Source organism: Pholcus phalangioides, unplaced genomic scaffold (genome assembly GCF_987345545.1).
Source record: "Pholcus phalangioides strain wild (caught in Gottingen) unplaced genomic scaffold, Ppha-v1.0 ptg000015l_1, whole genome shotgun sequence".
NCBI lineage: Eukaryota > Metazoa > Arthropoda > Arachnida > Araneae > Pholcidae > Pholcus > Pholcus phalangioides.
Genome location: NW_028301608.1, coordinates 29,100,832 through 29,124,121, shown reverse-complemented (window position 1 = coordinate 29,124,121; position 23,290 = coordinate 29,100,832). Strand labels below are relative to the sequence as shown.

At 34.3% G+C, this 23,290-nt stretch overlaps 1 protein-coding gene and 1 non-coding gene across 2 annotated transcripts; one reads left to right on the top strand and one right to left on the bottom strand.

Moving 5' to 3' along the window:
- Positions 1-20,505, top strand: LOC149075776 (uncharacterized). The gene is made up of 8 exons (XM_089243286.1): positions 1-313; positions 1,828-1,870; positions 7,639-7,809; positions 12,728-12,828; positions 13,894-14,026; positions 15,336-15,659; positions 15,886-15,978; positions 19,316-20,505. Exons 1-8 carry the CDS (start codon positions 173-175, stop codon positions 20,020-20,022), a joined length of 1,713 nt encoding a protein of 570 aa, XP_089099412.1. The 5' UTR covers positions 1-172; the 3' UTR covers positions 20,023-20,505.
- Positions 20,506-20,622: 117 nt separating this feature from the next.
- On the bottom strand, positions 20,623-20,696 carry TRNAI-GAU (transfer RNA isoleucine (anticodon GAU)). The gene has a single exon. It is a non-coding gene; the product is annotated as a tRNA-Ile (tRNA).
- Between the last annotated feature and the right edge of the window lie 2,594 nt (positions 20,697-23,290).

Sequence of the window (23,290 nt, the reverse complement as noted above, 5' to 3'; positions counted from 1 at the left end):
ATATCAGCAAAGAAAAGTTACGTCATGTAGCTTCGGTTTTAGTATTTATCACATAGATAGCAGCACATCTACCAGAATATCACCAGGACACAAGTGGCTTGATTTTTCTTAATTGCGTCTATTGTTGATATTGAGACAAGGAAAACAAACAGAAGAGCGGCCGATCGCGATCATGGCTCTCGTGCTCAACAATGCCTTTTGTTTGTTGATCCTGCTTGTTTGCCATTGTTTTCAGTCAACACTGTGTGGAGCCGGAAGGAACATTTCCTCGCAGATTTTGTGCAAAAAAGCCATCGGTGATTGCAGTGCTCAGGTCTGTCATTCAACTTTAGGTCGAATTTCATTTTCAAGTCTTGATTATTGCGGAAAGACAACATTCCTGAAGGCCATTTAATGCCTAATAATGGGCGGACATTCCTGATAATTGTTGAAGGAAATTAATGGAATAATGAAATGTTAAGGTAATGTTAATCTAACGCATGGCCGCAACTAGAAGCTTGGTCAGGTGGGAGCAAACTCGTCATTTGGGGGGGGGGGGTGGTCAGGGAGGGGCCGGTTTTTGAAAATACACTAAAAATATATATATATCAAATCGTACATTGACTACATGTTCTTTGCCTCCCCCCCCCCCCCTGGAAGATGTTAAAATGGGGCCCTAGGCAGGGGGTAAATTCAATTGAAGGAAAATTAGTTTTTTCCGCTTTGGAAGGAAATATCCAACCATTGCATTCAACAAGAACATCACCAATTCTTGCCCGATTATGACTTGGATGGTTTAATAAGTTGTCTTTGAGCGGAAAATGTGCTAATACACGAAGCAACACTTTAGTGAAGTGAAATTGTATTTCATGAAGAAAGAAAAAAAATGTTGAACATGGCAAATATCTGTATTATTGTCATAATCATGGTTGTACAGGCTCAAACGAAATCTAGGCACCAGAAAAATGTCTATAATAATATTTCTTTTGCCCTTTTCAGGGCATAGAGATCCCAGTGCCGTAACTAGGTTAGGGCAACTGGGAAAATGCCCCAGGACCCCGAGCCGAATGGAGGTCCCATAAAAAATTTACACTTATTTTGCTTAATTTTTTTTCCTTTTTAAGGGGGCCTCTAAGTAAATGTCTGATCCGGGGTCCCGAGAAAGGCATGCTAATGCCCTGATTGACCCTCTTTCATGTTTACAATGCAGTCATGCTCTGATAAATTCCATACATTTTGTGCTGCTGTCAGCCTGAATTTTAATAACTACAAAAAGAAAATTTTAGGTGCCAATACAATTTTTTAGTCGCTGTGGCAACTTGACGCTTGTTATTTGTCCAGCCCCAGTCATAATTAATGTCATTTGTGAGCAGTAAAAATTATCTTCATGTGTGATTTAAGTTAAGATTACAAATTAAAATAAACTTTGTCACGAAAATACGAGAAAAAACTGGGCTGTTCAGTAAAATACAGCTTATGGGGTCACTTTATTCATTTTTATGTATTCGTCTCTGATATGACAGAGAAGAATACATAAAAGGAAATAAAACTCATGTGAGGGAAGAAAATAGTATAGAAAGTCCTCGAACTTTGCTAAAGTGCATCTAAGAAAAAATTATTATTCAAGAAAAAAGACATTGTAAATACCTGGCATCTTAAGTCAGGGTATTAATGCAATCAAAATCTGAATTCGACCCATAAAAAGTTAACATTCTGCTAAAAAATATTTTGTATGGTTTCTCTAAGTACTCATAGAAGTTTTTTACTTTCAATTTTCCCATAGCTTTATAATTGCACATTTGGCATACATGCTACATGACATATTTACGCCCTTCATTTTCTCTCTAGGTAGATACTACTGCTAACACCTGCCAAGTTTTCAACACTTCAGGTAATATTCAATTTTAAGCATTACCACCTGATACAAATGAAAAATTTCCGAACCACACTAGAACCTTGATAGCTCGACAAGTATTGTTCTCTTGGTTGAAATAATACTCAAATTTAATGAGGAAGAAACCTCTTAACTTGATGCGAAATAGCTAAACCCTGCTTAAGTCGACTACGATTTGCATCTTGTAATCACAAAAATTGCCTGTTGATTGACCAGTTAATAAATTTTTGCAACATTTCTTTCATATATTTTAACAATTCTTAGTTTCTACTTTTTTCATTATCTGTTGGACGAAAATACTTCCTCATACCTTTGGAGTATGGTCATTTTTTGCTTTTTGGAGCCTGTGAACTATGAAAGTCACAGGTAAGCACAGATGTAGAGGTGTAAAATTCTCAAGAATAATCTTTAGGAGAATATTCTCATCAAGGAGAATATTCTCTGAAAGGTCTACTATTATAAATAACTTGAGAATGTTCTTATTATTCATGATGAGAATATTCTTATTATTCATGATGAGAATATTCTTATTATTCATGATGAGAATATTCTTATTATTCATGATGAGAATATTCTTATTATTCATGATGAGAATATTCTTATTATTCATGATGAGAATATTCTTATTATTCATGATGAGAATATTCTTATTATTCATGATGAGAATATTCTTATTATTCATGATGAGAATATTCTTATTATTCATGATGAGAATATTCTTATTATTCATGATGAGAATATTCTTATTATTCATGATGAGAATATTCTTATTATTCATGATGAGAATATTCTTATTATTCATGATGAGAATATTCTTATTATTCATGATGAGAATTTTCTCATGTTATTTATAATATAAATATATATAATATCCTTGAAAATGTTCTCTGGAAGGACTAATCTTACAAATTACTGGAGAATATTCTTATTGTAAAATAATAAGAATTATTCTCAAGTTATTAATAATGATTCTTCCAGAGAATATTTCCTCTATGAGAATATTCTCCAGTTATAGAAGTCCTTCCTGAGAGTATTCTCAAGAATACTTATTATAATACATGTTATTACGGATAATCTCTATAAATAACTTGAGAATAATTCTTATTATTTTACAATAAGAATATTCTCTGGTAATTTATAATAGTGTAGTCCTTCGAGAAAATATTCTGTCCCCATCTCTCTTCACGTCAAGAAGACATGGAATATTGAAGTTTGTAGCTCACAATATTAAAGTTTGAAAGCAAGAAAATGAACCCAACATGGGTGAATTGCACAACTTTTTAAGAAATGTGAGTGATACAGAATTTAAATGTGTGTACATTGAAGAGAACAGTTCTGTATCTTAGAATGAAGGTGATTGTATAAGAATAGCTTCCTTTGTCAATCAACTTTGTGTTTTATGCTTTGCTTTGAACTAATTTCTGAAAATGTATCTAATTTTAACTAACTTTTTAAGGTTTTAATCTAAAGGTTTTTTCTAAAATCTTCATAACCAAACTTTTTTAAAACCTCTCATCTTGACCAGGAGAATATTAGAATATAAAGTTGTCATTGTGGGGTGATTATACCGAAAATAGCTTTGTTTTAAATGTTTCAGGCAATGAAAACTATTTCATAATATAAACAAGATTAGTAAAAAAAATGAAATTATTTAAAAGGAAAATGAATATAATAAGTTTTATTTCCAGGAGAATATTCTCACCTCACATCTATATGCAGATGATATCTGAAATTGGTTTAATAAGATAAAAAATGTTTTTTTTGGATTGAAATTTTTTAGTTAAAGAAATTTTATAAAAGTTTTTTGAAAATACTTTTTTAGAAATTTTATAAAAGAAATTTTATAGAAGTTTTCTTATTTTTTGGAACAATCACATTGACAAATAACATATTTTGATATACTTGTGCTGTTTTCTTCATTATTCTGAAACTTTTCATTGAAAATTGCTGATAATTTTTTTAAATTTATAAATGATGCAATGGGATTATAAGTGCATGACATAAATTATGTTTAAAAATTGGGAGCGTGAGATCAAATGAAACCGTGCTAACTTAAGATCTGCTCAAATCAACATGTTCATCTTTACCAGGGGTGCGGAAATAGACTTGAATGTCTGGGAGAAGGCATGATGAAGGTGATGCCAATTCCAGGGTTCCCAGCAACCTGGAAAGTCAGGGAGAATCAGGGAAAGTCAGGGAATCGGAAAACGGTCAGGGAAAGTCAGGGAAAATATGAAATATTTGTCAAAAGTCAGGGAAAATTCTAAATACTTGGGAAAAGTCAGGGGAAATTTGAAGGGGAAAAAATCAGAGGATAAATCTACGTTCAAATGGTTTACCTTCACTTTTTTCCATGGAAGATTATTTTTCAGATCCCCCAGGGAGAGGAAAAAAAATCCTTATCAGCATTTTCCTCCAGATCCCCTACTGAGAGAAATGTCTTATCAGTTTAAGAGTGGGATTTTACAATGTTGGCCAAGAAACAATCTGCCCTCTGAGTAAATAGATGAAGGGATCTAAAGTGGAGAGACCCTCCTTTCCATTGTTGAAAGCAAAGCCAATATATCAGTGCTTAACTTCTTTTCTATTTCTTCTGAAAAAAACATTTTATTTTCTTGTTTTTTTTCCTGCCTGTGGGTAGAGAACCTTTAGGCCCATTTCACACTGAGTGGACGTGGGTCCAGATCCCAGATTTGCATGCCCTTTCACACGAGCACTAAAGTTCTAAAAAATCTTTAGTTTGAAATTTGTGCATAAAAACTTTTTTTCCCCAATTTTTGTAATTATTTTTCTCCTTCACCCCTGATTCAGTGCTCATAGGCAGCCTAGAGCTATTCTTTGGTTTAATCTAGAGCCCCATAGAATAATCTTAATAGTTTAACCTTAACATAAAGATGCCTTTTCAGTTTGATCGTCACAATTAGTCAATGGGAGAACATATCTCAAAATATTTTCAAAAGGTTTTGAAAAAAAATCTAAGATCTGTCTTTTTAGAAAATATGAAATAAAATTCCAAAAACACATCCAATGATGTTCCAAAAAAGAAAAAATCAGGAGATATCAAAAGACTTTGCAAGTAGAAAAAGGGGGAGGGGTGAAGACTTTCAAAATGTCTGTGCTTAGAAATATTCACATCACAATTCTGTGTTAAGCCCGGATTACACTATAAAAATTTTATTCTTTTACAAATGCAACCAATAAGCTGATTGGTTGCATTTTCTCGAATGTAACCGATAAATTTATTGGTTGCTTTTTTTCAAGTTTTATAAAATAACTTTCATAAAACTTTTAGAGTGAAATCCCATCCTTAGATTAGTCACTTTTTTTTTTAAGTTTATAGACTCAATATCATGTAACGTATATATGTAGGTATTGGGGGTGGGACACACACACCAAAACTATTCAAGTGCTTAGGGCTTTCAAACATGTTAATTCAGCCCTGAGTGAACGCCGTACATGGATAACGTTGTTTAATAAAAGTATTTAGTTTTAAAAATAAATAAATATTTAAAACAATTTTAAATATTTATATTTTTAAAATAATTTTAAAAATTTAAAAAGAAAAAATTTAAAATTTGTAATTAAATTTAAAAGTTATTAAAGTTCAGTTGTTGGCAGGTTTTATTATATAAAATTGTAAAGTATGGACAAAAGGCAGTTAAAGTTGCTATATCTCCTTTATCTCAGAAGGAAATGGAGGGATAGACATATATGTGGGTACATCCTATTGATGCACAGGGACCTTCATATGGTGTTTTTATATTTATGTCAAATAATTAAAAAAATCCATGCGAAATCATCTTGAAAAAGTAGCCAAAGATGTGGACTAATTTGACCCGCATCCGCGTCGTGTGAATAGCTCCAAATAACCTAATGTACGATACTTGTATGTGTGGATGTGGAGCCCGCACGTAGGTTTTGACACATGCGGATGCCATCCGAACCCACATGAACACTTCAAAGGTGAGGGTGCATTCCACATCGTCTGAAATGCTCTGTATATACCAATTGTTAAAACTTCTTCCGGACCTGCGTCCACATCCGCTCCGTGTAAAAGGGCCCTTAACCTTTATATGTTGAAGAATGATTTGAATTCAGTTATCTCTGTGAAATTTCCAAGGAAACTAGTGTTGTGTACAAGATCATATACACTGTTTGATTTTGGAAGGAGTGGTGGTGGCGGCAAAATATTAGCATCTGTCTGTAATGTGCTTTTCAATGGTGTATTACTGTGAAATGATATACAGTTGCCCCACCCCGTATTCGTGGTTCCCGTATTTGTGGTTTTTTTCCCTTTATTGGATTTTTTCCTCAGCAATCGTCATTTACATGTTTTGTTTACAAAATTTGAGTTGTGCCTGTTTAGGATGGCTCATTTGTCTAGTGCTACTGATAATGCTCCGAAAATACAAAAAAAAAAAAAAAAAAAATTATATATGTATTGACTATGCTTGGCAAAAGTAAGCCAGTTGCTGCTGTGGCTCACCACCAGATGATTTTCATGATATAGATCCCCTCTATATTACGTTCTTCACATGTAGAAAGATTGGTAGAGAAAGTCTTGTCAACATACTCCAACATACTTGATGATATGAAGAAGAAACGGCAAACAGAAATTACAATGTTCTTTCAAAAAACATCACCAACAATCAATCACTGCACCCTTGTTTATATTTCCTTATAATTTTGCGTTACCGTGCTCTTCTCATGATGTTCAATAAACAAGATAAACAAAAAATCTATGGTTTCAGTTATTTGCAATTTCCCATATTTTCCCCACCCCCAGAATGTAACCCCCACAAATACGGAGGAGGGGGGTCGACTATAATTTAGAGCATAGTTTCCTAATCTTTTTTGGCCCATCACCACCCTTCAGAAATTTTTTTCACCCATCGCCCCCAACACAATCTAACCCATAGGATCCTATATTACACCTGTAGCTTCTACCGCCCCCTGGGACATTCCATCGCCCACGTTGGGAATCACTGATTTACTGATATTAGATGGTTTAGAATTATATATGCGTGTGACAGAGTACGTGCATTTGGTCAGGGAAATTTTTGAATTTGGTCAGGGAGAGTCAGGGAAAGTCAGGGAAATGATCAAGTGGATTTTGCTGGGAACCCTGAATTCATATATGTGCATATACATTAGATAAGTTGTGTGTGTGGTTCCACCCTTTGACGCTGGTTGGGGGCTGTTCCCTTTCTTCTGATTTTATTTTCTGAGTATATTTTAATCATATCTGTTCATTTTTTAATCATGAAAAATTGTGTTTAATAAATAATAAATAAAAAATTTAATAAATAATTAAAAAAAAATGCATAAGTTGTGTACCCTTCCATTTTTTTCGAATGTGAGTCTTAGTAAAAGATCATTTCGAGAAAGTAATTATAAAGAAATTTGAAAAAGAAATTACTGACAACCAAAATTTAAATTTTATTGACTTGACATATGGAGTCATGTGAAAAATCCATTGCTTTTATGAAAAATTTTTTTGTGGATTTTTTTTATATGCATTAATGCTTTCTGGGGTCAAAATTACCCCAATGATGTCAGTTATGCTCAGAATTATTTCCACAATGGCAGTTAAAGGTTAAACAAAATATCTCAAATTTAATTTTAGGTCTCAAATTTTAAAATGCATTTTGTCTTGACCAATCTTGAAAATATTTTTTTTTTTTTATGTTAAAGCATCAAGATCTTCCAATAAAAAAAATGTTTTAATTCAACTAAAATTAATTTTATTGTTGATTACGTTTTAGCATGTGAGCGTTTTGGCTTTGAGCAATGGACCAGATTACCAATAACGTATCCGCTACATGAAAAAGATGCAAGTTTCAAAGTCTCTGTACTACCATACGAAGGGAAGTATATTCCTGAACAAACATACCTTGTTTCTGCAATAAACATTTCATTGATATCTGATTCAAAAGGTAAGTTATCGCTATCATTTTTCAGTTTTCATTGCCACTCTAAACTTGAGATGCTCCCAAACTCTTGTTTCCACTCATGTTTCCATTGATAGCATTCAAGAATTCAAGATGTCCATTACTCCATTACATTTGGCCACAAATTTTAAAATTTATGTATTCCAAACAGAATATAAGTAGCATAGATATGCTTAACATAAATCTGGGCTTAAAAACTGAAATGACTGTAGTTTTTTCCTATAATTTTACACAAATCATACAGTTTTTTTTACTTTAAGTGTGGTTTTTCTCCAATGATTTTCAAAAGAAGACATACTTAGATCAAGGTTAACAAATGGGGAAAAGAAAATTTGGCTTTATATAGCCTAATTTCTTAAAAGCCAGAGCCCCCACTTAGAAAAACAGTTGTAAGTAACTTTTTTTACACTGCTATGTTGATTTAGAATAGTGTTCTTTAACTATTTTACACCAATGGCACTGAATATAGTTGAAAAATCTTGTGGACCAGCGGAAATTGGAAAATAATTTTATTACCAGCAAAAAAATAAATAAAAGAGAATTTGCAGGTGGCAAAAAAAAAAAATAATAATAATTTGAGGACACAAAATATACAAAGGTAAGAGAAATGATTTGAGGATCTGCAGAAAATAAATGAAATAAATAATTTGCAGACCAGCAAGAAATGCATAGACAGGAGAATTAGTTTAAGGATCGGCCAGAAATGAATAAATAAATGAGAGGAAATGTTTTCTAGATCAGTAAAAAATGCATGAACAGAGTAAATAATTTAAGGGCTGGCAAAAATAATAAGAGGAATTATCTTTGTACTGGGAAAAAATATATAGATAAGAGAAATATAAAGTGAAGAATGGCGAAAAATCATTGCCTCTATTTTTTAAAAAAACTTTAAAAGTTTGAAAGTAGACGATGTGTGTAGCGATTCAGTACATATTAAGTACTAAAAACAGACGTGGTTATACACAAATTTGATATATTCAATTACATAAGATTGATCCTCATTGATAGTTGCCACCACATTGGCTCTGACCCAAAATCATTTTTTCAATACGTCAATAATGGTTGTAAAGGGACAGTTAACCCCCTCTCCATTGGAGGCTCTAGGTTAGAGAGCAATGTAGGGATGTGCAGTGCTTTCAATGACTTTTTCGCACCGGTTTCTAATGGAGATAATGATATTCGATATACGGGTGTTGCATGGGGTAATAAAACCCTCAACGATATTCAAGTAGAAGACGTGGAGGACCTAAATCTTCTAAGAAATGTATGTGCAAGCAAAGCACCAGGACCAGATGATATCTATCCCAGGGTCCTCAGGGAATGTGCTAATGAATTGTTGGGGCCAGTCGCACAGATATACAGGAGTAGTGTTGCTGAGGGTATCGTCCCAAGAGATTGAAAACTTGCTAACGTTGTTCCGATATTTATGAAGGGTAGTACAGAAGCGGTGTCAAATTATCGTCCAGTGAGTTTGATGAGCTCCCTCTCGAAAAGTTTGAAAATTATCATCAAAAGGCAGTTTGTTCAAGCTCTTGGAGTGTTTACACGAGATTCGAAATGGGGGCAACTTGCTGAATTGGATAGAATCGTGGTTAAGAGATAGGTCGCAACGAGTTATGGTGAACGGGGAATTCTCTTATTGGACAGGCATCACAAGTGGAGTTCCTCAAGGAAGTATCCTTGGCCCCATACTTTTTTCACTTTTTGTCTATAAACTTGATCAGGATATCGATGGGATTACTAGCAAATTTGCAGATGATGTGAAGCTAATGGGGGTAATCGGGAATCAAAGCGATAGGGAGTTGCTCCAGACCAACTTAAACAGGATTGCAGTATGGGCAAATGAATGGAGCATGACGTTTAACGTTGATAGGTGCATGGTCGCTCATTTTGGTTCGAACAACCCACGGTTCTCTTATGAGTTAAATGGTGTCACTATCCTGGATGCAACTAGGGTCACGCCAATTTGGGAATTCTCATTGACGAGGGGCTTAGGTTTTCTGAACATTGTTCAGCAGTGGTCAAAAAAACGAATAGAATGCTTGGTCTCACATTTTCAAAAAGGTCTCTTCGCGTTCTCCTAAATTCATTCTTCCGCTTTTTCAAGGCTTAGTTCGTCCTGGACTGGAGTATGCTGTAAGGTTTTGGAGACCATACCTACACAGAAACATAGACTTGGTTGAAGGGGTGCAGAGAAGAGCTACGCATGTTCTTATTGGCACACAGGGCTTGAGTTATGAAGAGAGGCTACATTTTTTGAATATGTTTACATTGGATGAATGCAGGTGTCGAGGGAATGTGATCGAAGTGTTCAAAATTTTCAATGGGATGGATAAGATGGACCATGAACTTTTAGTACACCGTCAATCGACTGCTTTTACAAGGGGGACACCAGTATCGATTGGTGAGGGACAATGCAAGGTTATGGTGTTGCAGGGAATTTTTCTCTAATAGGGTTGTTAATAAATGGAATAGCCTACCCCGGAGGTAGTAAATTGTAACACAATTGACACGTTTAAAAAGAAATACGAAATATAAAGAAATACGGATAAATCGAGAAGCTATCCATACTTAGAATAAGACCATAAGTATTCTTTATGGGCATTGTATAATATTTTATCATGTGTATATATTGTTTATAATTTTTATTAATTGTATTTTTTTATTGGGATGCTGTATTTTTGAAATATATGACATCCATATTTTTATGGGCATCTTTTTCTCAGCCACCTCGTTAGACATCTTGCCTGTTGTGCCATTGTATTTGTATAGTATTTCATGTGCAATTTTTTTTAACATCCTATGCTGAAAATGTAACCAAAATCCACTTATTATCAATATATGACATGAATGTCGCTCTCCACTTGGTAATACAAGATATACGGAAGACTGGATGTTGTGAAGATATTTATTATTTGAGATGTTAATTTTTTAAGGAAGGAAAAAACTCATCTCTGGCTCTACCGGGAGTCGAACCCGGGTCCCTTGATTGCCGGACGAGTGCTCTGACCAGTAAGCTACAGAGGAGATAGAGATTTTCCTTCGCTAGAGCGTATATATGCCGAACGGAACCGTGCAATGGACGGTGAAACCGATCAGCTAATAGCTCATGGACGACGAGCCACCAGAGGGCTATATATATGACATGAATGTCGCTCTCCACTTGTTAATACAAGATATACGGAAGACTGGATGTTGTGAAGATATTTATTATTTGAGATGTTACTTCTTTTTTTATTTTTTATTTTTTTAAGGAAGGAAAAAACTCATCTCTGCCTCTCGTCGTTCATGAGCTATTAGCTAATCGGTTTCACCGTCCATTGCACGGTTCCGTTCGGCATATATACGCTCTAGCGAAGGAAAATCTCTATCTCCTCTGTAGCTTAGTGGTCAGAGCACTCGTCCGGCAATCGAGGGACCCGGGTTCGACTCCCGGTAGAGGCAGAGATGAGTTTTTTCCTTCCTTAAAAAATTAACATCTCAAATAATAAATATCTTCACAACATCCAGTCTTCCGTATATCTTGTATTATCAATATAATTTTCACATGGTTCTAAGTTCTAACATTTTCACATTGTTGTTGAATGAAATTCATTACATATCAAATTATGTGCAGTTGAACTATGTTTATGCGATAATGAAGAGGCTGAGTCAAAACGTTGTATAAATGTTTAAGTCAAACAACTGAGACTAAAAAGAATTACTTCTCTCCCCTATAGACATACAAAACATTATAAAATTCAATGCGTTTAATTGCATCTCCACAATTATTTCAATCATACTTGAGAGAAAAAAATTAAATTACATTTGAAATAACTTAAAAAAAGAAATGAGAAATTTAACATAACATTACCTTTAGGACATGACATTAGGTGAAAAATTGCAACAAAATCTTCTCAACTTGGGAAAATTTCCCATCATTGACTCTAATTGTTTTGGCAGTACATAATTTGCAACCAGCAGCATGGTCTTTGATTTTGTTTTTCTCTGCTTTATAATGGTTTTCTAAGTTGACACAAGTATATTCAACTTTTTTGCAAGATCGAATTTCGACATGAATTTAAAATTCTTGTCCAATTCTTCAAAAATTTTCAATTTTTTTAGCGAAAGCATTTTTTGTGCTATTAAAGAATGGCAGATTTGACACAGCCAGCAAGCAAAGTACCACAATCAAAGAAAATTCTACAAGGAATGATCAAAAGAACTTACTGTTTGTGTGTATGTGTACCGTACGTGCATGTAACTTATCTGCTGACCTGTACCCTCCAAATGCTTACAATGGACTTTCTTACTTTCTGGGGATAAACGCTGATAACATTGGGAGAGAAAAATTCTGAATGGACATATGGGCATGAAAACAATTGAAGCCATGTTTCTTTTGGGGCTTGCCATATCCGCATTCTGTGTATTCTCAGAAACAAGCAATAAACAAATCACTTTAGATGCATTTTCATATACGTCAGTGATAACCCTAAAATTTATGGCTTTTGTGTCAACAGTATGCATGAAAAATTTTTGCAGCAACACGTTTTCACTGCATACAAAAATTGGGCTCGTTTGATGGATATAAATTATGTTTTTTCAAAAGATTCGCAGTTTAAGTCAAAGTGAAACATGTGGAGTAGTAGAGGTTTTGCATTGTATAAATGAATTATTTTAAAATGTATAGGAACCAATTGCAACTGTAGCCAAATGTCACATAAATGTGAAAATTGTATAACTGAGCAACGTATAAATGAGTCTCCACTATATTCATTCAAAATCTTATTTGTGTGCTTTGAGTTCTAGTAAAGAAACACAATAGCCATCACTTGGTTTTTGTTTTCTTCATGCTGAAGAGAAATGATAATGTTTCATATTGTGCAATTATTTTTCTTGAATGAATATTTTACATTTTATTTAGAAATAAATGGTTTCTATGTCAAGGTAAGCGATTCCACGTCAAACGAAACAATTTGCAGAATCTTTGATATCCGTAAAGCTGCACGCATCAAAAGAAAAAAAGTATTTTTAATTTACTTCACTTATGTATTCATTTGTTTTGCTATTTTGTTATATTACATTGCTTTCTCCCTCATTTTATTTATGTTGATTTTCTTTTTCATTTGTCTTTGATTTGCTATTAAAATTCTGTTTAAAATTTCTCAACCTAAACATGTCATTTTTCTTCATTTTCGTTAGAGAAACATCTAACCGTTGACGAATAAAATTTTTGTATGAATCATTAAAATACAGTGCTGGGTGTCTCATAATTTAACACAATACAACGTGAATTGCATGATTCCCCACAATACAGCCAACACAAGCAAATGCCAACTCTGCACTTGATAAACTTAATAAAATGACTAATAACAAATAATATCCAACAATTCCATGCATAGTCTTGCTGAATATATTGATTTTTATGCTCATTTCCATTGTATAACACATCAATACTGGATTTAGATCATGCCAATTTATATAATACACTATTTATATCTACAAACACTAGACATTCCTATGAATTTTTTTGCACATAGATTTTCCATTGTTATATTTTCTATCATTATATTCCTTACCGTATATTTCTCTATAAAATGATATTCAACAAAACGTTTTTATATTGTCTTCCTGAAATATATATATAATGTGGTCAGTGATCAATATGTACTATTTTTGTTATATATTGCAGATTCTCTATGGAATGAAATTATATTTAATGAATGTTTCTTCACACATAATGAAACTTCTACTATTTTGCTTAAAATTATGCTAGTTTTCTTTAAATTGAAATTCATTTCTGTATAAGGGTGATCAGGGGCGTAGCCAGAAATTTCGTTCGGGGGGGGACCAAACTGACAAAACATTGGATTTGGCCATCTTTTAACCTTTTTTCGGTCATTTTCTCACATTTCGGGGGGGGGGGGAAGACCAGACCCCCAAGTCCCCCCCCCCCTCGCTACGCCCTTGAGGGTGATACATTTCATTCTAATGGAATGAAATATATTTTTTATATGCCTACTTGTGTATTATGATTTTTTTGAACAGTGAAATATTTTTGTTTCTATCCTTTTTTCTTCTTCTTTGCAGTTTTCTTTGTATTACGACTGTCTTCATTCCTTAGATGATACTGGCATTTTCACATTTGTGATTGTAGCAAGAGCGTTTCCTTTAAATGAAGAACTTCAGTATTTGATGTATTTGCCCGATGCTTCATCGATAGGTAAGTATGCTGGATACATTGAATGATAGTAGCACAGTTATTTGTAGGGTTTTATAGCATACATTGAATGACTATTTCGTCCTGATACAAAATAACTAATTTTTCAATCACTTGGTCTCAGCCAAATTATTACCATGCCAATCTTTTTCTACATAAATTCTGAAACTTGAGCTATGGATATCTTTCACCAGGTAGTGCAAAATAATGTCCTTTTGGTATGTAACATGTAAAAGCCTGTACTGAACTCATAGAAATGTCTAAAGTAAATTTTTGGGCAGATGGATCTATGCCTTTTTGCATAAATAGATTCATTTCCTAAGGATTAAGTATTTCATGGGAAGAAAGAAAGAAAGAGACCCTCACCTACTACTAATGTACAGTGATACCTCGGCTAATGAACACCTCAGCTTACAAATTTTATTCATCATATTTCTGCCTTGGCTAAAAACATTTTTTAGGAATTGATGCATTCGCTAAAACATAGGACAGCAGCATCGTGAGCTGAATTTTACTGTCAATCATCATCAGAATTATTGTGTCTCTAGCCCGAATAACTCAAATCTAATTCAGAATCTTTTCTAGATGTACTTCCATTTCTCTTTCTTAAATTTTTTTGAACCATTTCATGTAAAATAAAATGTTTAGCCGATAGAAAATGCATTTAAAAGAAAAAAGCCTATATTCACAGAGCACATATTCTTTCAGTACAAGACTCTAAGCATTAAACTGAACAGTCTGGACACATTCTAGGAGTTTTTTTCTTTCTGCTTGTATCAGACACAGAAATGAGCTAACGAAATCCTAAATGGTGGGGACACCTAACAAAATTGACTGTTGCTGGTGTAGGTTGTGTACATTGGTGTAAAATAAAAAGATCTTCAGCATCTCTCATCTTCCTGTATATTCTCATTCACCCCATTATGAAGCTGTTTATTTTAGCCATCAGTAATTTTCTGCCCTTTTTATAGCATTCCTTGGTGTTTTGAAAAACTTATCGTTAAATGTTGGAGAGATGCTACGAATTGAACAATTTTCCATAGAAACCTATGGGAGACAGTGTTTCAGTTAAAGATGATTTCGTCTAATGAACATGATTCTGGAGCGAATCATCTTTGTTTGCTGAGGTATCACTGTACTAGTCTTTTAACAATCTCTATATATTTTCAACACCCAATCACCATTGCATCTAATGCTCTTTTTCCAAAAGTAATTTATAATATAGTAACTATATATATACCCAATTTTATGTTTCATTAACAATTTATTTAACTTCTATCTAAATTTTCTTTTCAAAATTTCTTCATTCTAGAACCAGAAGAACCATGTTTGTGGAAACCCCTAATTTTGGTGTTCCTTTCAAGTTTAGAAGCGAACAAAGTCTCTGTACATTTTTCAAAAGCTCCATCATTTCATGACATACGAGGATACAAAGTATCCCTCATCACAGAAGACAATGATGATAGCATTGTTGCCTCAAAGTCATTGGAACCGGAATCAGATAGTGACATGATGCATGTTGAATTCCAGAATGTGGATATTGGATACTATTATGTTGAAATCACAATCCAAACTTGGAAGGACGAGTGTGAAGCTGTTCATTCAAATGGTTTCTTTGTTTCATCAGAACGACTGGGTATGCATTTCATACGAGTTTGCAAAAAGTCAAAATGTTTCAATGTAATTGCTGTGCCTTTGAAGAAAGATATGAGTTTAAAAATTTCTGACAATTTCTTATATTAGAGAGGAAAAAAAACGTTTTTTTTGAGTTATGATTCAAGTATTTGAAATGGAATAGATCTTGTTTTTTTTTCGGTTTAAAATTACCATATAGTAACATACATGTTCGTTGATTATTTCAGACATCACTATCGGCCTGATGATGGGAATAATTCTATTTGGTATAGTCTTTGTAATTGCCATCTCAATGGGAATTCGCTGGTTATTTAGAATGGGTGAGTTCACAAACCTTTATTTGACAGGTTGCCTCTCAGTCCTGATTCTGTCTTTACCTCATCAATCGTTCATTGTAGAACTATGGTTATAATTTTTAAAAAAATGCTCAAAATGTGTTCAGAAATCACTCGCTCTGTACCAGGGAAAATACAGTGTTTCATAAAATAAAGAATCTACATTTAATTTTTCAATTAAAATATGTCAGTGAATATTGTACTTAGAAACATAGAATTTTTTTGTTGGGCTCAGAGGAGAGCATTGCAACAACTTTTCATTTGAAAGTTCAAGGACAAGGGTACAATTTAAAAATTTAGATTTTTATATTTTTTGGACACATTATATTTTCTCTACCGAAACACTGGTGCAGAATAATTCCTGGACACATTTTGAGCATTTTTTAAATTAGAAACATACCTTTATGACGAATGGTCGATGAGATAAAGCCTGATTATAGGACTTACAGAACACCCTGTATAGTTTTCATTCATTCATATTCTTGATAATGAAAAATGAAGTGACTAAAAATAGTTTCCTATAGTTTATGTGAATGTGCTGTTATAATTACTGTTGAATGGGGTATTACACATTGCTTGTAAAGATATGTTAATCAAGGCTTGACAGCCAGGTACCATGTCACCATAAGGACTATAAAATTGCTATTTACGCTCAAGCTTTTCTGTATGAGATTGCTAGATTGGAGTCTATGAACAACAAAACATTTTCTGATTTCCTGACAGGGTAGCTTTTCACATAGGTAAAGGATATAGAGTTCTGAAAAAGTTGGAAATATCGTTTAGGACCGTTCTTTATTTTATTTTATTACATTAAAATCATCTCCTAAGACATTTGGCTGGTGCCAGTTTTTTTATTTTATTTATTTTTTTTTTCAATTTGTCAAACTCTGCATTAAATGTATAAATGCTCCATCTAGGAAATGTTTTTTGTAGAATATCAGCATATCTGCATTTTGCTAATTCTTTTGATGAGAACACAAGGTCTGGTGGTATAGAGGTTATTTCAGAATACAATGCATCTATTTTTTTACTATATAACTAAAGAAAACATTTTTTCTTAGTTCCTGGGTGGAAGTTATTTCCGTGTTTGTTGAGCCTGAATTATTTATTATTAAAATGATTATTCCCCTCAAACTTTGCTTTTGTAGTAAGGGGATCAATATTTGGGAATCTACCATTTTACCACAGTTTGTACTTTATATCCTATTGAGTTTTTTGTTTGGCTCATAGGTTCTGCTAAGAAGCCAAGTTCAGAGGGGCCCTCTTGTCATTGTAAGGGTCTGTTAAAACAACTAAGTATCGGTTTTTCATGATGTCAATTTCACCTCGACATAGGACTACAAAAGGTTAAGTCTGGAAAAATCAAAAGAACGTTATTTAGGATTATTTTTCTTGAGGAAAAATCATGTTTGACTCCTAAGAAATTTGGCAGGCACCTAAATATTTTTTTGATTTTTCAAACCCTGGTTGGTTTAAGGAATCATTGTGATATGAGATTTATTGTACTACATATTTCTATTACCACACTATATAGAGTTGCTAATATTTTCTCTATTTCTCTTAAAAACTACAGTTGAACCTCTTTAACATGAAACTCAAGATTCTGCTGAAATTTTTCACATTAGCAGTATTTCATGTTAACCAGTAACTCAGATCTGTTCAGCAGAAATTTGGGTCTGTTTCCCAGACCCTTCACGGAATTCTGGATATGAAAAATGGACCCTTCACAAAATTTCTTTTGTGATTAATTAACTAGCTTATTTTGCTTTCCACAGAATTAAGTATTTTCACAAAATTAATAACCCTTTTCCCAAAAATAAGGAAAATCTTCACAATATCAGGATACTACAGAAAAGTCTGAACAGACCCCTGCTGATAAACTTGGCACAAAAAATTGTTGACATTCTATTTGTGCTATTGCGAAATTTAACACAGTGTAAATTTATGCAAATATAATACACTGAATTGATCGAATTCTCTTTCTTTTCTTTTCACAAATTCTATTCACAATTTTTAAAACGAAAAATTTACATACCAGCAGCATTCAATCTTTTTTTTTTGAAAAAGTCTGTGATCGCGTGCTGCTTCATTTTCTCTGTAGTACACAGTTGCAGAGACTTTCCAATTTCATTCAAATAGTTCAAAATGAATGAAACGTTCTTAAGGTCCATTTGAAAGTTCCTAAGTGTTTTCAAAGCTTCTGAAGCTCTATTTCTCGGAAAATTGGATTGAAAGTTAGCTTCTGGTTCATCGTCTGACCCACTCAGGTCTTGATTACATGCAGTGATATTATTTGTCTGAATAGACAAATAATATCACTCAGTCTGAACAGTTGGAATGTTTTCGTGGACTTTGGCGTATTCTTTAAATCGATCTGCTGTCAGAATTCTGAGATGTTCAGCTTCTTCAATCAAAGATGGTTCTTATGCTACGGTTTTGTTTTCAACAGCATTTGTTTTCAAATCAACGAATCCACCATGCTGAAAGCAATTCTTGATTGTTGCAGAAATGGCAGATTTCTATGCACTTCTATATAAGCAATGTTGCTAACAAATGTTCTAACAAATTCGCTGAAATTGCTATCAATATATTGAGTCATTTTCTGCATGATTCCTCTTCAGTAGTGTATCTTCTAACATCAGATGATCCCCTGATCGCAAGATTGTAATTTTCCTGACATCAAACATTCATTAACAACATTCACCCAACCCTTTCCTTCCTGGAATGTTTCTACAAAGCATGTATTTTTATTCAGGTTTGACAAATCTTTTCACGTTAAGTGATTTTCCATTTAAGAGGTTTATATACTAAGTATATTTTTTTTTAACATATCACAATAGAGAATGTGGGAAACCAATCATTCTTTTTATCTTAAGCAAGTTAATGTTAACGAGGTTCAACTGTATTCTCTTCATGGGGGGTGGGGGCAATGCAGGGTTGGGACTATAAACTGGCTGCATGAGAGCCTCTTTCACATTCTTTTTCAATAACACTTTAATAAAATTCCTTCAGAAAAGTCAAATAGATGTCCTTGTTTACTGTGAATTTGGGGAAATTCTGGGCAAATGCATTTGACAGCTGGAGATAAGATATATCTTATCTTTGGGGGTGTGTTGGGAGAGTCATGCAACCTGGTTTTTCATGCGCAACCCTGTAGATAAGCTGATATTATAATTGAAACACCCTAAAACAGAGATGTCTAATCCACCTTTTGTGAACAACACTTTTTTAGTATACAATAACTAGACATTCCTACTTAAAAGATCATCAATCATTTATTATTTTTGTATCATATTTTTATACACATTATGTTATTTCTCAGGGAAAAAGACTGCTGCACCTTCTGTCCTGTTGGTGTACCCATGTGTGCCATGTCATGCGGCAGTGGTCAATGCCTTTGAATGGGTCTTGGCGCATCTTCACTTCACAGTTTCTCTTATATATGGTGATGGCAATGCAGGTGAACTGATGTGCAAAAAGTATGAAGAAGCCACTGCTATTGTGCTTATAAGTTCACAAAAAATTCCAGAGAATACTTTATCACCATGGCATCCTTGGGCTGATCGTTTTCGACCTACAGTTGAGTTTATTTGCAGTAAAATATTTGGAGACGGAAGCTTTTACACTGACCAAAAGAAACTTGCAAAAGTATTTCTCAGTTACTCTGATAAAAATGATCCTCATGTGAAAAAATTGAAATCTTTTGGGAAAACATTTGATTTTCCCCACGAGTTTGACAGACTCATTTTATACTTGAGCAACCTGCGTCCAAGATGGCCTTGTTTTAGTTGCTATCGTTCATCATCCAATGATTTAGCTTCATTTTGTGAAGGCCAAGAGTTACTGTTGAGGATAAGGCATGCCGAAGAAGCTGCGAATGGTGACTCAAATATCAGTTGCAGTAAAGTAGATTGCTCAATATGCCAAAATGATATGTGCCAGTACAAATTTTTGTTTCATACATGTTCAAAATGTAAAGGGTGGCCGTTGAACAAATCTCGAAGACTCACACAAGATTCATCTGTTTAAATATGGATGTAGGACAAACCATGTTTTTTTATCACAAAGTTCCTTTGAAATCATACAAGTATTTTTTGAACTATTTTCTTGTTTTTAAAAGTGTGTTTTTAGAAAAACATATTTATATGCTAACATCAGGGCCAATAAAATTTTTCTTGGTTTTTATAAACTGATGTTTCGCAAATTAAACTTTTATTTTTTGAAATATCGAAAGAGTTTAGATCAATCAAAATTTTCCAAATCAGTCATTTTCCTGCTGTGGAAAGAAAATACATTTCTGTAGAGTCAACTGCTGATAATAGCGTGTTGTGTCTCGAAGAAAAAAACTACAACAATATTGAAGTGATAAATCATTCTAAAAGATGAATGTATGCATCCTTCTGATCTATTCTGTAATTAGCTCCCTTCCCGTAAGTGGTAAAAAAATGTCAATCAGTAAAATTTGTGTCGTTCTTTCGATTGTACCAAAATAAATTCAACTTGTAACATTTCAACATTTCAACTGGATGAAAGATAGATATAGATGGCTTTTTTTTCAGCCAGAGATATCAAGGGAACAGTTATTTTCCGGATATTATGCTGAGGTGAGCTCGGAAAGAAAAGTCATCACGTCTCCGCCGGGACTCGAACCCAGGCCCTCTTGCATATCGGGCAAGCATGCTACCATCTACACCACTGCAGACACATGAATCTGCCTTCCTAATTTCTTTTCAGCTCCTCACGACACAGTGCGTGAAATTAGGAAGGCAGATTCATGTGTCTCCAGTGGTGTAGATGGTAGCATGCTTGCCCGGTATGCAAGAGGGCCTGGGTTCGAGTCCCGGCGGAGACGTGATGACTTTTCTTTCCGAGCTCACCTCAGCATAATATCCGAAAAATAACTGTTTCCTTGATTTGGATGAAATTTCACCAGGATATCTGTAATCAAAATTATTTTTTACAATTTTTTTTACTCTTATCAGTCCAAAGGCTTTTTTGGTACTTTGTTGATATAGTTTTGTAGTTTGTGTTCCCCCACCCCTAATAAAGGAGGCATTAAGTTGAACTCAGAAGCTGAATTCATGAGCCTTCCTTTACTCCTAAGATAATGGGCATTATAACAATGAAGTATAGCTTTTTAAGTTTGAATTATCATTGATTCGTTTAGAGTCTACCTCAACATAGAACCACAAAAGGTTTTGTGCTGGAATACAAAATCTCAAAAGGAACATGGAAGTGGGTTAAATGAGGGTAAACCGGCTTTTCCGCATTTAACACTGTACTTTCCCCAATTTCCTCCGTTTTTCAAGTTGGAATATCTCTGTGAATGCATGCACTTAGAAACACAGATTTTTTTTTTTTTTTTGGCATCAAGAGAGACAGGGTAAGAACTTTCTAATTGGAAGTTAGAGAACAGGGAGAACCATATAGAATTTAGATTTTTTACTTTGTTACACACAATATTTTCACTCTGGCACAGAGTAACATTTGAATGATTGTCGAACATTTTTAAATCAGAATCATGCCTCTATAATGGGTGAGTGATGAGATAAAGGCTGTGCTCACACTTACAAGACACCTTGTATATATGCATGCATTATTATTAATTTGTGCATACAGGCAACATACAGTAAAACCCCTCAGATGCAGTTACCCTTATTTTATGGCCAAATAATTTCCCCTTGTATAATAAAAGTATGCATTTCAAACCCCCTTATTAATGACCGCCCCTCTTTTACAGGTAAATTTTTGTCCTGTTGGTGTCCGCAATAGAGGTTTTACTGTACTTAAATCATCTATGCAGTGAGAATGTGAAGGCAAAAAACGTGTGTAGTTCTACAAATACATAATGAACTTGCATTCCTCCATGTATGCTATGTTGTAACATAACTAATGTCTTGCACTTTTATCATTTTTCTACATTGATTACACTTCACACTCACCTGAATGACTAAGGACACACCTCTAGAGCAGTGGTTCACAAACTTTTTTGACTCACAGCTCCCCTGTCCAGCTATTGTTTTTCCATGACCGCCCAGAATGATCTAGAAAAATACCACTTCAAGGCACTGACGAGGTGCACATTAATATGACCAGCTCATTATATGGACTCCCCTTTCAAATATTAGCGACACACACACACTTTGAGAAATACACACTGCACATATATAATGATAATTGCTACTAATACAGCCTCAGATATATTTTTTAATGACTGCTGAATATATTTCCCAGTTATTAAAAGTTAGTTAATATGGGTACCAGTTGAATGAGAATAGTATGTTAATCAAGAAAGATGTTTTTCCAGCTCAACACAAGCAGACATTATTAGCATTAGAACATTTCAAGACTCAATTTTTTGTGCAGTTGTCTGTTGCGCCATCTATCAATCATCGATGGCACTAGATAGTATGAAATCCTGTCTGAGTCTCCAAGTATTTGTGTCGTGTTGTTTGCATTTGGTGGCAGCTGTGGCTTAATGCATGGGGCCCAATGTGAGCCCCGCAGCAATGAGATCTGCTCAAAAATTTTGACAGTGAGTATATGTAAATTGATTAGCAAGTTTATCTAACCAGGTGAGGGCCCAGAAAAACCACTTTGTCTGAGGACCTATGATGCTACTAAGACAGCCCTATTACGTGGTTAGTTATCACTGTAGGATTTCTTGTTCGTCTCTTTTGTACCAGGAGAGCGAGTTACACACAATTTATTTCAAAACTGGATTTTTTTTTCCCGTACTGAAAAACTGAGGATGAGGGTTAGGGCTGATGCTTAAGAGCATCATGGGCCCCCAGACCAAGTGATTTTTTTGAGGCCTTACCTAGCATATTCTCAAAAATTTCAACAAGTTTTAATTTTTGTGAGACTCTCCCCCTTCTCTCTCTCTCTCTCTCTCCTAACCCATGGTCTGGGTAGGACCATGTGTTAGGATGACACTGATGAGGATTCCTTGGTAACTGGCGTGAGCAACCTTCATCGGCTCATATTTTCAATCCGGATATTTTCATCTTAAAATAAAATTTTATACGACGGCTCTCCTCTCCCTCTTGTTCGTATTAAAAAGGAATTGTATGCTCGAGGGCAGCAGAAAGTGCACTGCACTTGCTTTGCACTGGCGTACAGCCCCGCCCGAGAAGAAAATTCTGCTGCGCCCCCCCCCCCCCTCCCCACATGAATTCCGTTGGAACGGCTTGCCGTTCAGGTGTTACGGTATTCCAAGTTACTTGCCTAATTCTTCACACAGATGGCAGCAGCAGTCCCAAAGTGTGGAAAATCGACTGCCACGTTATTCCCGTTT

What these genes read in the sequence shown, in the direction of transcription:
- LOC149075776 (XM_089243286.1), top strand. Translation starts at nt 173, where the DNA reads ATGGCTCTCGTGCTCAACAATGCCTTTTGTTTGTTGATCCTGCTTGTT. An exon ending in CACGCATCAAAAGAAAAAAA is followed by an intron (nt 12,829 to 13,893) that starts GTATTTTTAATT and finishes TCTTCTTTGCAG; the next exon opens with TTTTCTTTGTATTACGACTG. An exon ending in TCGCTGGTTATTTAGAATGG is followed by an intron (nt 15,979 to 19,315) that starts GTGAGTTCACAA and finishes GTTATTTCTCAG; the next exon opens with GGAAAAAGACTGCTGCACCT.